General features: G+C 40.2%; 1 protein-coding gene across 1 annotated transcript in view; it reads left to right on the top strand.

Moving 5' to 3' along the window:
• ASPG (asparaginase) overlaps positions 1-17,679 on the top strand; it is a 47,336-nt gene that overhangs the window by 9,775 nt on the left and 19,882 nt on the right. Inside the window, exons 4-9 of the mRNA XM_082057870.1 lie at positions 1,876-2,001; positions 3,457-3,540; positions 4,618-4,744; positions 11,399-11,511; positions 12,955-13,140; positions 16,078-16,191. Of these exons, the coding sequence (XP_081913996.1) occupies positions 1,876-2,001; positions 3,457-3,540; positions 4,618-4,744; positions 11,399-11,511; positions 12,955-13,140; positions 16,078-16,191 (750 nt within the window). The remainder of the gene's footprint in view (positions 1-1,875; positions 2,002-3,456; positions 3,541-4,617; positions 4,745-11,398; positions 11,512-12,954; positions 13,141-16,077; positions 16,192-17,679) is intronic.

Genomic DNA, 17,679 nt, shown 5'->3' with positions numbered 1-17,679 from the left:
AACAGTCTTTCACCTTTAGATCCTCTGATCCTGAACCCACCAAACTAGGGATGATTCTCGTCCTATGGAATCCATTTTGCCAGGGCAGAGAGGAGACAGAGCTGGTGTCTGGGTGGACAAGGCTGTAGGACGGAGCGGGGACACAGCTGGGACAAGCCCAGGGACAAGAGAAGAGTAACACGAAAAATGCCGTGCCATGCTGAACACAGAGAGAAGCTACTTTTCTTCCTCCATGGCACGTTAGTTTTGTTAAAACTCCTGAGCTCCAAAAATGCTTCTTCCTCATACACAGAATGTGGCTTCTCTGTATGTATAAATATCCAGTATGTGTGATCCAAGTGAAAAGTGCTGAGAAGGGGAAAAAAAACCCTTTAACTGACTGGCTTATGTATAGACACTGCCACTTTGTGTTCATCTTCGACACGTACTTGGCACAGCTGTAATGTGCTGATGACTTTCCAGACCGAAACATTCTAAGATGTTTCTGTAGGAAATCTCCTTAATTGCCAGCCTGATCTTTTATGTTATGAAGCTTAAACCAAGCTATGTTCTTTAGCACCTAATAAGGTTCATAAGGCTGAAAGTATTAATGAGTGTATTGATTGAGTTAGAGAGGACAAGTGGCTATTTCTGTGATCTTTGCCCTTCTGGAAACTTACTTATTACTGCATTGGTGAATAACTACAGCATGCTTTTTGCATCACACTGTAGTTTGGCCTACAAAAAGATCTTGCAACACTGGCTGTTTTTCTGCTGGCTAACTTGTTAGAAATCAGCAGAAATCCCCTGACACTTCCAGTAGGTAATGACATGTAGGCACAAGTATCAGTGAAGAAGTAGCAAAAGGAAAAGTAGAAATTGACAGGTGAGTTTAGATGTGACCTCATTATCAGGAGATGCCAAGTGTGTGTGCCTACTGTAGCATAAGAAGTGTAATTAAAATGGTAAACTATGGTAAATTCCCCTTTTTTTCCCCCATTCTGACACTTCATACATCTGCTTAGACTTGTATGTCACCCTTTCCATGTTACCAAATTACATCAGAGACATCAGCCTCTCTCACTGCAGTGTTTATTATGTGCATCACTCTTACAATAGAGGAACCAACTCCTTTTTCCTCCAAAAGCTAGCACATTGCTTTATTCCGACAGGATGAGCTGTGCGATTCGTGGTTTTGCATTAAAAAAAGTCTTGTGTGGAATGGTGTGTAGGTTAAAGTTGTAAAATTCCTTTTTGCACCCGTATGTGCCTGACTGAGAGTCTAAGGCACTTCGCAAAAGCCAGCAGGTGTACGTGCATTAACGGACATGAAGAAGCCTCTTCACCTCCTTCTGTTGCAGGACTCACTCACTGCTACAGAAAGGATGACTTTTCAGCAGAAGAGGGCACTCTGACACTGGCAGTTTGCCTGTCTGCTGCCTGGATTAAGTGGACTGTTTTTTTTCTATACATTATGATAGCCTTGGTTTGCCTAATCTGTTCCTGTAAATGATGTAATCCCTAAAGTAAAAGCGGCGACAAGAAATCAGACTATACGACTCATTTGCATATGTTAACATTCCTGTTTAAAGCCATTGCTAAGCTTTTCTTAATTAGCAGTCTTCTGGTTTTAAAATGCTGCATTAATATGGATACATAGAAGAATCTCTTTGACTGTTCCATAATTAGAATTACTTAGTTCTAGTTCTTACTGTCCTATTAACCCTTAATTGTATTTAAACTGAAACCAGGATAACTTTAGGAGGAATTATGTGTGTAGTACCCTTTAAAGTGTTGTGCTGTTGCTTACATCAGTGAAAGTAATGCAATATATACCCCCCTTGCTGATGCCAATGCATTGCTCTAACCATGTGAAAACTGTCTCTCCATCTCCAGGAGCACTATGAAAAGTACGATGGTTTTGTGATCCTTCACGGCACTGACACCATGGCCTACACAGCTTCAGCCTTGTCCTTCATGTGTGAGAACCTGGGTAAAACCATTGTTCTGACAGGATCTCAGGTAATGGGCTTAGTTTGAAGTCAGAAGCCTCATTTTTGGTTTTTATATGCAAAACTAGGTAGTGTCCTGATGACCTCTGTATGGTTTAGTAGCGCACAGTGGGCCTCTGGCCAGGGTGAATGGTCACAGTGCTGATAGAAATTAGTGACAATTGACGGGCTCACCAGCTGAGGATCTGCCCCATAATGTTATCATTAATGACTTCACAACTCTGTACAAAATCAGACTAGTAGTTCATTATGGCTGGGGCCAGATGCCTCAGAGAAAGATGTAAGAGCCTGTCATTGGCCATTGTGTATTAATCGGTTTATAAGAGAAGCATCTTTCCAACCTCAGGTGGCTGCTGGTTGTAAGCTGTCTTTTTTTCTTTTAAAGCCCTAAAGCTTATTACTTTTTACTTCATCAGTTGTTATCCTGTCTAATGTTACTCATTGTTGCATTCTTTATAATTTTTTTTTAATAATCTCTAAGCATTTTTTTATCATTTCTGTTCCATAAAGCATTTAACATGGTCTGTTTCCTTTCCTCTAAAGACTACATTTATTAATTGTCATTCTCTTAGCTGGAGATCAGCCCTTTGCGTATTCTCTGGGGGAAAGGGGTTTTCTTACTAGAATAGCTTGTTTGAGTGTAAAATACAGCTCTAATCACAAAAGAGAGATGAAACATTGTACTGTAAAATCCCCCTCTCCCATCTCCTAACTTCCCTTTCACATGTGGTCTATTTGAAGTCAAAATACAAAAGTCTAGGAAGGAGCAGGCTCCCATTTACTGTCTTGACGTGGAGCAGTCTAGTTCTGATGCATCATATTCAAGGTTTTAGTTTCTTTTTAGCTTTATTGCTTGGAGATCTGCCTGACATACGATCTAGAAATGCAGCATGTGATTATTTTTCTTTGCTGAAACGAGCTCTGACTATCTGTTAATCGAGAGGCAATCTGAAAAGGCATGGAAGTCATCACTCAGCAGACCAAATTTCTGGTTTTAATCTTGTCCTCTTCTGTCGGTAATAACCTGCTGGCTGAGTTTTTCTGTACTATGAGGAAAGATGGTGCAAGAGAGCTGTTGTGAAGCCCATAGTGGCAGTTCTGTATGATCTGGAACTTTTGCTTTTCCTGTTTACAATCACTTCTCCCATGCTCAGTCATTTTAACTATGTCTGCTTGCTGTTTTTTATATTTTTCCTGAATCAGTCTTTTAATCTGCTTAATCACACTCGAATAATCTCTATATTAGCTTTTGAGCGCTATTATAAAAATCTGTTAAGCACAGAGGGAAACCCTGCCATCTGCTGCAGTCTAAAATAGTTTAGATTAAGAAGGAAACTTTATTTGTCATAAATCATAGTTACATAAATTATTCATGTGTTTGTATTGCATAAGTTGGACTCTTTTTTTTTCTGCTGTGTAGGCTTTAATTAAGGGACAGGGTGTAATTTAACTCTCTGCTCTTCAGGTGCCCATATATGAGCTGCAGAATGACGGCCGAGCCAACCTTCTGGGGGCACTGCTCTTTGCTGGGCAGTTTGTGATTCCTGAGGTCTGTTTGCCTGTGAAAACCATCTCAGAAACTGCTTTTCTCCCTCTAGCCAGGACATGTATTATACTTACGTACTCAAAATATCCGGTAGGCGGTGAGGAATTGCACTTACACAGGAAGATAAATGGATTCCACTGAGGTAACAAAGCACTTCCATGGCAAAGCACGTGCTGTTTTCTCAGGAGTCATATCCCATTTTTCCCATATACAATCTATAAAGACTATCAAGTCTGAAATGTAGCTTGCAGCAGTCTTGAAGTTAGAGGTTCCCTTGCAAATAAATGGGATCTGAAAGACCTGTAAGTCATTTTTTTAACTGAAAGTTACTTTGAAGTTCTAAAGTTGTTCTAAAACTGGTAGGAGTGTCTTCTAGCTCTAGTTCCTGAAGACTGAAGTGTGAAGGATGATATTCCTAATGTCATGAAAGTACCTCCATGGTCTCAGCACCCTGCCTTTAAAGATGTTGGTGCTGTGCAGCCCAAAAATCAGAGACCAAACTGGTCCGGTTACACCCTATTTCACTTCTGCCTCTCTCCCAAAGCCAGTTCTTGTAACACAACAGCAGTAGCTGACTGGCCAAAGTCTTAGTAACTTATAACAACTTTAAGGTATCTGCTTTCCTTTAAATTCCAATGGACAAACTTTAAGGGACTTGAGAAGAAACCTAATTATTTATTTGTGGTAACTCTTTTGAAAGTTATCCTTGTTTTCACTAGGCCTTTTGTTAAGGTTTTGGTCTCTGAATTTAGATATAACTGACGAACTTACTGAAAAGTCCACACTGTTCCTTTCCTCTGTTTCTGAAGTGGACTCAGGAAAATTTGCTGTCTCCTAGCCCGTGCCTCATGAGAGGATTACAAAACTAGTTAGCTCTTGTTTTGTTCTTAAATTCTTAAACCAATGTGTGACAGATGTGCCAACTCTTTTTGAAAGGGTAAGAGTTGTAAACATCTACTAGCCTCTGAGTTGCTTTAAAGAGTTAGAAAACACTTTATAAAGGACAGACTACAGTATTTATCTACTGAATCTTTTAATTACTGGCTTATTCATAGACCTGTTTCTTTACTTGTCTTGCAGGTGTGCCTGTATTTTTATAATAAACTGTACAGGGGAAATAGGGTGACTAAGGTGGATGCTGGGAGTTTCAATGCCTTTTCCTCACCTAACCTGCCTCCACTTGCAAATGCTGAGGTTGATATTACAAGTAAGCAACATCATCTCTTAAGCCTTGTAATTTATGCCACATGCAGTAGAACTCTAGCTGAAAATAATCTGTGCCTATGTAGTCGAAATGCTGTTTTTAAACTGAAATATATTTGAAAGGCCTGTAGCTTGGCTCTACTTTATCTGCTTTGAAACTGTTTAAATATTAGTAAGACTGAGAATTTGTGACTCAACTGCATTTATGTATCGAATATAGATGCGAGCTATACTGACTTTGACTAAGGATCCAGAGTAAGGAGAGGGAATGTTGCTCCTGTGTCATGAGAATGCTTGCTCTGCAGATAAAAACGAGGGAGTGAGGACTGAAAGAACAAAGAGTTTAATCTCATTAATGACCATGCTCCAAAATTGGGCAAAAGAGTCATTGCAGAGTTCTTGCACCTTCAACAGATTCTCTGTTTGATGCATGTCACTGTGTAAGATGTTTTACCAGATATTTAGGATGTGTCGAAACTGCAAGCACACTGAAAATGTAGGGTCTAGCAGACCTAGAATATGCTCTGTGTGATTTTTAAATTTTTCTTTCCCAAACCTACTCAGAATCCCTGTAATTTCTGTGTGGCTGGTTTTTAAGGACAGGAAAAACTACATGAAGATTTCGGTACCCATTTGCAAACTCATTAACACACTGATATCCATTCTTGGATAAACGGCACCGATTCTTTGGAGAGGGGAGAAGAGGGACACATTTCAAGTCCAGCTAAATGAGGAGTTGCTACAAAACATACTGAAGGACAGTTTAAAAAAATATATTATGTGAGCTGCTTTTGGATAGGTTAGGTATACTAAAAAGAAGTAGGACTTGGTGACAACTTCCATTATTTCCAGAAACAGGAAACAGGAGAGGGTTCCCGAATTCTTTTTCCAAGTGCTGTTAGTGGCAGTAGGAGCTCTCGCCCTGTGCTGTGCGGTGTGCCATTCTGAATGGTTTCTACTGCTAGAGAGAGAGACATTCTGCAGTTTGGAAAAACAAACTTATCCATTCCACCTAATGAGTGGGAGTTACTTAACAAAGGTTCAGGATCAAAGTGCTGTGTTTGTATCAGCCAGATATGGAGTGAAGAAACCTGTGAAATACTGCAGTGGTCTGTAGGACATCCCTCAGGTAGGGAGTCTGCCACTGTTGTATTACTGTGCCGTGTCAAATACAGCACTTCTGAAATCAACAGAAATCCTGTCCGTTGATGTTGCAGTAAGTTGGGGAGAATCTACTTTCTTGTTTTTTTTATGAACTGCATCAACTAGTGTATAAATAAATTCCGTTTACTGACTGATCAATAATGAAATCAAGCTGCAAATTGCATGCTATTTCTCTCTTGGATTTGAACAAACTGTTTTGTGATTCCTTGTCTATAGTAGAAAAATGAGAAAGTTATTAAGTACTTCCCTTAGCCCATATTGTGTCCCATTATCCTTTCAGCAGAATATCCCATTGAGATCAGTGAAGATTTCAGATTTAAAAACTGATGGTGTGACAGGCTCTATTTTTACTTGTTTCAGTTGATTACCCAGTTAGGGTAGCATCATTTATCCAAAATGACACTGTCAGTATTGAAGGATTGTTTCATTTTGAAAAAACATAGTTTATAGTATGGGCAATCTACTAGTGCTGCTTTATTTTGTCCAAAGTAATTGTTTGAAACATCGCTGTCTCCCTTGAGTTTGCTTGTACAATCCTCATTTGAAGCTTTCACAGAGACAAGAAACCACTCAGGCTTTTAAAAACAAACCAAACAAATCTAGCATCTTTTAACTTTTTTTTTTTTCCCTGAATGACTTTGTATAACACATCTTAATCTTCCTGTAGACAGGGCTGACTCTTGCTGCTTCAGCGTTATGGACAGCAGCCTGAGGATGGCAGGAGGAGCAGGCCATGTGCAGAAACTCCTCCTCAGGATTCCTGATTCTAACAAACCTGGGAATGAAAATTCCAGAGAAGCAGAGGGGGAGAGGTGACAGGATGGAGAGAAAGAGGGAGTGTAATGGGATCATGGCTTGGTGCACAGGAATGAGGAGAGGCCATGCTGTTTGAGGCCTGGCATGCCTTATAAAAGCAACTATTTACTTCAGAGACAGAGAGGAGAAAGGAGTAGCTCAGTCTTCTTCCCTTCCCTGAGCTAGCTGAAGCTCTCTTCTTCATTTCTGATAGCCATGTTTCACCCTGTTCCCCCTTCAGGTGAGGCTCCCAGTGGATTTCTGATCTCTGTGTTCTCAGCCAGATCTTTGACTGTTTTAGCAATACCTAAGAGTCCTATTATCCAGTTTTAGATAAGCAAGTGTGTCAGCTTCCTCAAGGCTTTCAATTCAGCACAAGAAACTCCTGTAAGAAGTGAAAAATTCTAGCCCACTCCTGAAAAGAGTAGGAAACTCCGTGCCAATGGGAAATACTTCCGCAGCAGAATCAGAAATCTCTATATGAAATGGACAATACAGAAATAACCAAAAATATTTCTATAATCTTAAAGTTGATCAAATAAAAGACCATTCCTTATTTCTCCCACATCTTGAAAACAGGAGAGTCAAGGAGGGCTATTTAGTTTGAAATGTGTAAAGAGTCTCCGTATATTTCATAACCGATTATCCTCCTCTGTTCTCGATTGTCCTAATGAAGCAAATATGAAACTTGCTTTGTTACCATGGCTGGACTTTCTTCATCACATGCATGTAACATGTGGGAGTGGTGCACATGGACAGGACCGCATGATAAGAAACACGTGTAGGGGACGAGCAGAGCCCGTGTGGCTGTGCATGCAGATGTGGTGCAGCAGCAGCAGAAGGTTAGAAGGCCCTTTGGGTTCATCTGCCCGCCGGTCTCATCAGAGAGAAGCTGTTTGTCTCTGGCCAAGCCTGCATCTTGGTTGGCAGTTCTGGTTATTTATAGTAAAAAGCCCAAGTCATTTATGTATTAAGGCAAACGCCAACTCTCTTCGCTGAAGTGCTTTTTGTCCCCTCCCCACCTTGTAAGTAGACATGTTGATTCTTGCAAGGACACCAAGCAATTTAAATATTCATTTCCAAAGGTGTGCGTCGACTGTTTTATAACAAACTGCCAAAAAAGGGGGTCTGCGTTTGTCTGCATCCTTCAGGCGTTTGCACCCATAGGTTGCCCTGTGCTCCCCACCCCTTGGCTGCCACCGTGAATTGTAATGAACACCGGGACAACGTATATATAATGGTGGGGCTCGCCCGTGGCCCTGCAGAGAGGGGTGAGAGGAGAGCGTTGCTGTTTGTCTGGAGCTCTGCAGTCACGAAAAGCTGTATTTCTTGTTTGATTTCATAACTCGGAGTTCAGTCACCACTCCTAAGGGAGGTGTTGCTCTTAGTTGCTGCTTTCCCATTATAAATTGAAACCTGCATTGTGGTATAGGTGTTGTTTAAAAAAAACACCTTTTTTTTTTTTCTGCTTTCTAGACTGTGTAGAGCTGCTTCTCTTTGTAATTTTATTTTTAAGTCAGGTTGATTGTTTTTCCACACTAACCCTGTCACCATAGTTCTGTATGCGTGTATATGCGTGAATAGAGCTGAACAAGATAATGATGATTTTGAGCTGTAATTTTAAAAACTTTAGTGTTTGGTCGGGAGGAGGAGATTTGAAATAGCAGAGTATCGTTTGTGGTGGTTTTGTTTGGAAGAATAAACAACAGGCCTTAGTATCTTGAATGCACTCTCCTTGAATAATGCCATCTTTTCTATCGCAAGCCATTTTGCGTACAGTATATAAATAGCTGTTACCTCTATATTTTATGCACATTGATTTTAAATGTTTCTGCTGTGCAAGACTGGTAGCTAGCTTACATTTGTACCTCAGCTTTGTATCTATATTTACATAATGCAGTACACTGTATCAGTTGAACTCTTTACAAGCACAGGCCATCCAAGTTAGAACAGGTTACTGTTTTCTGTATTGTGCCCAAACTGAATATCCCTAATTAGTCACTCTTATCCACAGGATAAAAAACTGTTATGAACACCAATATACACAGCTTTCTGTACTTCACCTACTTGTACATGAGTTTCTTAGGTCAGAACTGTTAGTGACTTCTAAGTTTTTTTTTTTAGTGTTTTTAAATTATTATCCAACAAAAGATTGCAGTGTGGTATGACTATAGCTGGTTCATTCAGTACAATGAAGATGCTTGAACTTTGCTATGCGACGTAAATATTCTTCCCTTTTGTGGATGGAATCTTTGAGATGGAGGATGCACAGGGTGTGTTCTAAAGGTTTTTTTCCCCTGCGTGGCGCTCTGCCTCACTTGCAACAGTTCTGAATAAATCTGAGGTGAAGTCGGGCTTTTATGTATATTTGTTTGCCTTTGGCTCTTGCATCACACTTGCTTTCTGTTCAGCATTTTAGACTTGTTTGTCTAATGGAAAACTGACACCTGTGGAGTCTGCAGTACTGAGCTTGTTGTGTAGGCTGAGGAGGTTCATGACCAAGAATGTTAACTCAGGGACAATCTTTAGGGGGTTTTTTGTTTGTTTTTGTTTAATATAGTTTGGAATTACATCACTGTAGTATGTCTGCATGAATTACATTTATCTTGAAGATGATATGTTGTTTGGTAGAGCGTAATCCAAGAGTACAGGTATAGGCCTGGTATAGGTCTAACTTCTGAACCTATCCTCTGATCTCTCTCCTTGGTCTTCTACTTTTGGCAATATCTTAGAGATCCATGCCAAGACAGGTTTCCTCAGTTCATTCTTCAAGTCTGTTACAGGTATTAGGGATGCTAATAGTTGCCAAACTTAGTAGTATGCATCTGTGAAGTTTTGGCAGGGACTCCTGGCTTATGGAGGACAAAGGGAAGAAAGCTCAGTTACAGCTTTATTGCCATCCCTTCATATAGAGGAGGCTGCTATTAAAGAATTAATCTGTGTGACAGAAGGTTGAAAGGATAGGATTTATTGCTAAACACTGCTGCTTCTTACAGCCCAGCGCTCATGAGTGACCATGGTTAGCCGGGCCTGTGAACCCCAAGCACAACAGACATGTGGCTTTCTGCACTCCCCCCTGTGCCTGCCACAGGTCTCTAGCTTGCTCTGGAGGCCTTTGAGAGCTACTTGGCTAAATAAAAAGTCCAGCCAGGTGTTTTCAGAACCGTGCTGGCCAGCTTAGCACAAAGAAACAAACTATAGAAACAGTCTGTATTTCTGTTCTCCCGTAGCATTAGGAATCCACCTGCTGCAGTGTGACTGCTTGGACAAACACGACACCAAGCCAACTGCTTGTGGCCAGTTTGACTTACGGTATTTTTTTAGAAAGAACATACAGAGGCTGTAGTTGCTGACAGGGCACCGTGACTAGGAGGGAAAGTTCATAAAGTCTTACAGGTGCCTGCTGTTTTCTGTCCTGATTTAATGGCTTGTGTAGTTTTTAGTATCCCTGGTAATACGGCAATAGAGCGGAGGCTTTTAAACGTACTCCGAACTTTCTTGTAAATGGCTGTCTGCTGATTGCAAGAGATTGCAACAGTAACTGGTGTAACTCTCCGCATGGCTGAAAGCAAATCAGTATTATGCACGCAGTTCTTTTCTCTATCTTGCTGCTTGGGGGTTTCTCCAAAATCTAAAAAGCTTAAATCACGATGGGGAAATGGGTAGCCTTATGGCATGGTCGGTTTTCGTCGAAGCATGATGCTTTAAGCTGTTGGCTGCAGTTTGTTAAACCTCTTCCCCTGCCTTGCAGGAGCTGTCAGTGCTACCAGTGCTGTGCTTCTACATTGAAATAATAAAATTTTGAAATCAATAATGCATGACTTGGCTTCTAATAATGCAACACAAACAAACTATTAGTTAAGCAGCTGGCTTCTGGCTCTAAATGTATAATCACAGTTAATTGAATCCTTGCTATTTTATTTAATCGTTAGTAACTACCTAATAAACTCTGGAGGTGATTAGTGGCAACAGTAACTGCATTTGTCATCTCTTATGTCTGGGAAGATGAAGGTCTGTTTTTCTAAATATGAATCCAGGCTGGTATGAGGCCAACAATGAAGTTCAGGTCGGTGTGTGACAGGTAAATATCTCACCTGTGCTAGACCTGCACGCTGCTCTGCTGGCTGAGGCTCTCTGGGCACTCCGGGCTCGGGGAGATGGCGCTAACAGGACATGTTCAGCATCATGAGCTCATCAGGTCTTGTACTCAGATGCTTTTCACAGCTCTCAGACTTCTCTTTCGAAGAGGTTGTGGTAGAATTGTGCAGCTTTGTGTCTGATGGATCATCCTGTTCACTGATGGACATTGAACTAAAATATCCATTTTGCTATTAAATTGAAGTATACATGTTAAATATCTCCTTGAAGAGCACTACCTTAGAAATATTGATGAGTAATACTGATTTCTCTCGAAGTCTAGACTATTTGGGAATTAAAGCTAAAATATGACACAATTGAGCCTGACCTGGATGTGGCCTTTAAGACATATTTTGTGGTACCTAATAAATATGGTGTGTTAGATCAGCTGCTGTGGTTGCTGTCTTAAATGGGCCTTTATTTCATCTTTTCAAAAATACATTGTCTTTCATTAATCCCTCCATAACAAACAGTTTTAAAGATAATGTAATCATGAAGTGCTACAAGCGTACTTAATATTATGTCTTAATATTAAATTTAAAAGGTTATTTCTCTTTAACAGTAAACTGGGAAACAGTGTGGAGACCCAACACCAAAAAGAAATTTCGAGTTCACACCAATATGAACAGGAATGTTGGGCTTCTGCGAATCTTCCCAGGAATCACTGCTGCTGCTGTAAGTGTCAGCACTTTGTTTGGAAGCGGGTGAAGTGATGCTCAAATACTTGATTAGTTAGCTGAAGCAGGAAAGCTGCATTGTTGTAGCAGTGGTTGGGGTTTGGAGGGAATGAAAAAGATGTCTTCTGATAAGTATTTTTTTTAATATCAGAGCATTCAAAGACTATTTTCATATGCCATAAAGCTTTTCAAATATCTTTTGTCTAAACCACTTGGGCTCTGAAACTTAAAATTAATTTCTTATCAGGGCTCATAAATAGGTCAAGTGTGCTTTTCTAGACAGGTGCCATGGAGATGCTCTCTTGCTCCATATTGAGGCATATTAATAGGTATCTTGTCAAAGAATACACGATGTGGTGGGTGGAGGGGAGTGTGACTATTTCTACAGCTCATGCTTCTTTTTTAAGGTTCATTTTATCTCACACTGATGGTTAACATGAGCCTCAGCATTCATACAGAGCTGAAAATGAGAAGTGGGGGTTTTTTTGCCTTGAAAAATTATTTTGCGGAGCTGTGGTTTTAGGCAGATTTGTCTTTAAATTTTTGTCTAACACTCGTTCCATAAAATTGACAGGTCTTTTGTGGCTGTTGCCATCTTAAATTGAATCCAGTAGTTTAAGCAGCACTCCTCAATTATATTACCATTCTTTTTAGGTGAATATGAACAGATGGAAAGGCAGAGGGGTGGTATATTTGCAATAAAACTCCAACTGCATAGTTAGCCTCATGGGGGCTTACAGTGTATTGCATTTAGCATATGTGATCAGCAAGGAAACGTCTAGGTTGCTTAAAATACATATTTCTAGGAAGAGGACTCTGCTAGGCATCCTTTTTCAGTGAGCCACAATAGCTACCTCATTAACAACTGGCTCAGAATGAATTAGTGCCTCCTTTTTTTTCCTGCCTTGAGTTAAATCAATTGAGTTTTGAGTGAAAAAAACCTCCAGGCTTCATTAGAATGCTCTGTCCTGAAAGGTGAGACACTCTCTCTCTTAGTTAGGCAGACATTTGTTAGCAAAACTCCTTGCTAAAGTTACAAATCTGGGCAGCGTTGGGGGTTCTAATCTCAACTAATAATTCTACATTTATTTCATAAGTGTAAATCCACCCTGCAACAGTATAGCCTGTTAACGGCACTTGAACAATAGCATCCTTTATTACACTGACGTCATGATAAGCAAACAGCTTATTTAAAAATCTGTCCCTCTAGGAATTTTAAAGGAAGCTAAAGAGTGAAATTCTCATTTTTTTAAAGCTTTTTCTACAGTTCCAGTTATTGTAAATAGGTAGCACAGAAGGACATGAGAAGACTGTAAGATATGAGAGCCTGTAAGATTATAGAAGGAATAGGCCATTTTTAAAAACTCTGTGCCACACATGGAATTCTTAATGTGACTTAAACACACCTTTTATCTCTCTTCCCTGTCTTGTTTTTAACCAGGTAAAAGCATTTCTTCAGCCTCCAATTGAGGGGATCGTACTTGAAACTTATGGAAGTGGCAATGCCCCAAACAACAGAGAAGACTTGCTGCAAGAACTGAAGAAAGCAACTGAACGAAAAGTGGTGATTCTGAACTGTACGCAGTGCTTACGGGGGTCCGTTAAAACGGTCTACGCAACAGGGCAGGTAAGGGCTGTGCAGACTCTACTGCTGTGCAAAAAGAAACATCCCAGTGATACAACTTGATTGTCTGCTTCTAGTAGTCCCAGTGTATAAAACCAGATTCATTAAACTCTAAAGATATTGCTCGTAAAATAACTATTTCTGAAAAAGCTTAAGCTGGAAGCATTTAAATATGTCTCTGCGAACAAGATCCTGTTTTCTCCTGATTGGAATGGTTTAAACAGTCAGCTCAAAGCCCAAATTAGTGATTGCTTGCTCTTGTCGTGTGCAGCACTCCTGGATACCTTGCATTAGGTTGCTAGTATTTTTCCCAAGGGGATTCCAGTGAGCTAAAGCTAGCTTAGGGGTCGGATGATCAAGCAAAGTAGTATTTGATAGGCCAGCAGTTACTTGGCTACAGTGTAAGAACATCAAGGAATCCTGCAAATCCAAGCAATATTCCAAATCCCAGTTTTTTATTTGACTGGCAGTACAACTAAATTCAGTGAGAGGTTGGAGAACAGTATGTAAGGCAGCATCTGTCTTACAGAATGGAAATGAGTTGTGTTTAACCCATGTAGGCTAGCTTAAAGCAGACTTCACGTAGATCCTGTTAACATTCAGGGCATTTTCTAGTGAGTTTCTTAATTGTGTATTAAGACATGACATTGCTGGGACTAATAAGAGCTCAAAGCCATCTGTGAGTATGCGTTGCACGTGGTGGTGTGAAGGAAGCTGGTTTAACTGGCCTTTATAACAAGACTAGCCATTAAATAGCCAAGAAGTGCTGCCAGAGGGTGACTCATCCCCTTGTTTTAGACACCTGGTTTTGCTGGGAGCAGCCACTCAGCTGGCAGAGCCAGCCTCTTCCATGACTGTAACACAAACCTAGATACTCTAGTCTGGTGCTAAAACCTGCCTCTTTTAATACGGCTTTAGATTATATTTGCTTCAAGAACATATAGTCTGTTTTGAGGAGAAAGGAGATTGTAAGAGTTCCTTTCCACCTCTTCTGTATCCGAACTTGGTATTTTCTGATATGGGCAGTCATTTGGGTGTTGGTAAAACTTTAGCATAACTTAATAATGGCCTTTTGAGAAGTATTAACTTTTGCAAAGATCCTGTGCTTTGGGGCAAATATGACAGGAACGCATGGATTATATAAAACAGTTCACACAAAAGAAACAAAGCAGTTAAGTTAATAAAAGACACCAAACGTATTTGAAAAACATGAAAATGAAGCCTAGCTTTTATGTGATCTTCTGCCTGAAACGAACTGCTAAAATGCATGGCAGCAGGAAGTTAAAAAACTTTTCTATGCTCTGGTTAAAAGATTCTCCACGTAGACACCTCTAAAATGGCTTTTTGCACTCTGATCCAGACTGTTGATATGCTAAATGGAAAGATTCTGCTCAGGTCTTACTGAACCACTGTAAGGCTGTGTGGAAACGTATTCATTTCTGGCTTCCACTTTTTATGTGGAGTATGTATTATGTTCCTCAGCATCCATTGATGAAGGCTGCCCTGTTCTCTTGGCATCTCTTGAGAACACTGGCAGAGCCAAGTCCTACAAAGTCACTGCCTGCTTGTTCTTTCATTGCTTTCTCCTTTTCATAAGGAACTGCTCAATGGAGGAGGTATCATGAGTGAAAGCTGGAAAGTTGCTGTAATGTCAGCTTTACTCTTGATTTTCCTTTAAAATCTCTCGCAGATCTATGCATATGGCTTGGCCATTTTTTATTCATTCAAACTAGCCAGGTGGGTCCCTGGCTTCCCTTGAAGTGTTGGGTTTAATTAACGGAATGTCTGGTCTCTGATCCATCTGCACAGTAGAAACTTAGAACTGAAGGGACATTAGATATAGGAGGAAGCTGGCAAATCCCTTCCTCCTCCTTTTTCTCAAACTGGCTGAAAAAGCCCTAACTGCTCTTTGGCTAGCTCTGCAGCACATGAAGTATTTCTCACCTTCTCTGTATGTGTTTCCCTATGGGACTTTAAAAAGTGTTAGTTTGGGGCTCTCAGAGGTGGTTAATGAGCTGATTAAGGCTCTGTATCTTGCTACAAATATTAGTTAAGCCACAACAAGTTTCAAAGCTTATATAGAAGGTAATTAAAAGTAAAATGCGGTGTAAAGAACCTACTGCAAGATGCTTAACTGTGAGGCATCACATTATGGCAAAGGTGATGATCTGTGATTTAGAGAAGCCCAAGTGTTTGCTCAGGTACAATTTAGTGATGAGATCTGAAATCTGCTTTGTCTTTGCTGTCTTGCTCACTGTACACTTATGGGGCTTGCTGACCATAGCAAAGATCTTTCTGCTTTTTGTTTTGGTTCAGATAGTTTATTCTTATTTTAACTACCCGAAAGAGAAGTTAAAAAGGTTATCTTCTTCAGTTGTTCTTGTCAGAACTGTGTAAATTACATATTTTAGTTGTAGGTTTAAATCATACACTGCAAGCGCAGCCTGAAAGGATCTGAAAACACTCCTGCTGTGAGCACACTGTAGTGCTGGAATTCATCCAAAGCAATGCCCCATAAAAGAATGGTAAATATGTCTGTGTGAGAACAGCCTACTTGGCAATGTTCAAAATGCCACTGGGTTCAAACAGAGTAACTGCAGCTTTTCAATAGAGGGAATCTGACAACTCTGCAGATAGCTGATAGGGACCTGTAACCTTTCCCTTTTAGCATAGTAAGTGACCGTGGCAAGCGTTTGGGTGAATTCTTCAATGTTATTGCATGAAAAGGAATCCAAAGTAAAAGTCATCTTTATTCAGCTGGTGCTAGTATTTGCTTTGTATTTAGAACTAAAATTATGGTAGCAGTAGGAGGAGCAAGAGAGTGGAGGCATGGCTGCATACCGTATTCTGTATAGCTACTTGTCATTCATATAAATTTTCTGTTCATGCAGGTATTTCTGAATGCTATGCTAATTGGAATCATTATTCCTTTTTATTCAGACTCTCGCTGATGTTGGAATAATTCCTGGAGGTGATATGACACCAGAGGCAGCCCTGACTAAACTGTCATATGCACTCAGCAAGAGTGAGCTTAGCTGGGAGGAGAAAAGGCAGGTAAATATTTCAGTGTGACCTTGAAAGGCTCTAACTTTCTCATCTACTGTGCTAACTTCTGCTTAGCTGAATGCCTTGAGCTCCTCCCTGGCGTTTAAAAGCGATTGGTTTCAGAGCCATAATGTGAACATCACGTGTTTGCTTTTGTTATTTTTTTTTTCTTTAAGGAAAATGCTGTTAGGCAAATGAATGTATGTAGAGTGAGAGAGAAAAGAAGCCTCTCCGTAAGTTATGTGAAGACTATGACTGAGCCATAAAAATGCTATCTTTAAATGGTAGTAGTCTACCTTGGACATTTCTGTACTAAAAACCCATATGTGGAAATTCATATAGGAGACAGAATCCCAACCCTACTGAAGTCAGCAAAGATCTTGTCATTGATCTTAATGTGGTGAAGATTTTATCCAAGACTCATTCACACAAAGCTAATTCTGAAAATAAATATTGCCTACAGCCTCTTCCTTTACAGCATTACTCATGACAGTGCTAGATTTTGTTTCTCTCAAAGGAGATACACTTTATAAATACATATTCTAAGAACCAACTGTAACTGATTTTAAAATCATAACCCCTTTAACAATGTTCTTAGTGTTCATTGGTGCTTAATCACGGCTTTTTTTCTGAAATTATATAGTTATACATTATGTTCCATTTTTACAAGGAACATATAGCTCTGAATTAGATAGGGGAGCAGCAGTCTGCAGGAATGCATGTGTTTCTATGCTTGTATGCAGTGAATTAATAATCCTGACACTTTGGGAGATGACATCATGATGAGTCACTCTCTAGACTTCAGCACTGCATGCACATGTGTATCTTACGATGCTGTTCTGCTTTTATTAAAACTGAAACAAATTTGATCATTATTTCATGCTCAATATCTTCCAATCAGTAGCAGCTCTTGAGACAAACATATTTGGATATCTGTGATCGTAAAAGGGGTGGCTGGAAGTACCACTTACTGTGCTTAGAAACAGTTTCAGACTCTGAACTTTCAGTTGTTTGTTAAAGCTCTTGCTTTGGAAAATGAGAGGAGGAGGAGCTATGTGTTTTTTTCAACGAGGAGGGCAAGAACGTACTCTGTCCAAGAACATGCTTAACAGGCAACATAATGCTGAATGAAGAGTGTTTGTGCATGTGTTTGTGCATATACGTGTTAGAAACCGAGGCTCTTCACTGGTGCCCCTTGGGACACTGACTGACCCTGGAACATACATATTGAGCCTTTCAGTACTTAAAAAGAGCCTATAAGAAAGATGGGGATAGACTTTTTAACAGGGCCTCTTGCAACAGGACAAGGGGTAACAGTTTTAAACTAAAAGAGGGGAGATTCAGGCTGGACATGAGGAAGAAATTTTTTACAGTGAGGGTGGTGAAACACTGGCCCAGGTCGCCCAGAGAGGTGGTAGATCTCCCATTCATGGAGACACTCAAGGCCAGGCTGGACGGGGCTCTGAGCGAGCAGATCTGGGTGAAGATGTCCCTGTT

This window comes from Streptopelia decaocto (assembly GCF_964273445.1).
Source record: "Streptopelia decaocto genome assembly, chromosome: 7".
NCBI lineage: Eukaryota > Metazoa > Chordata > Aves > Columbiformes > Columbidae > Streptopelia > Streptopelia decaocto.
The sequence above is the reverse complement of the archived record's forward strand: the minus strand, read 5'-3'. Positions and strand labels throughout refer to the sequence as shown.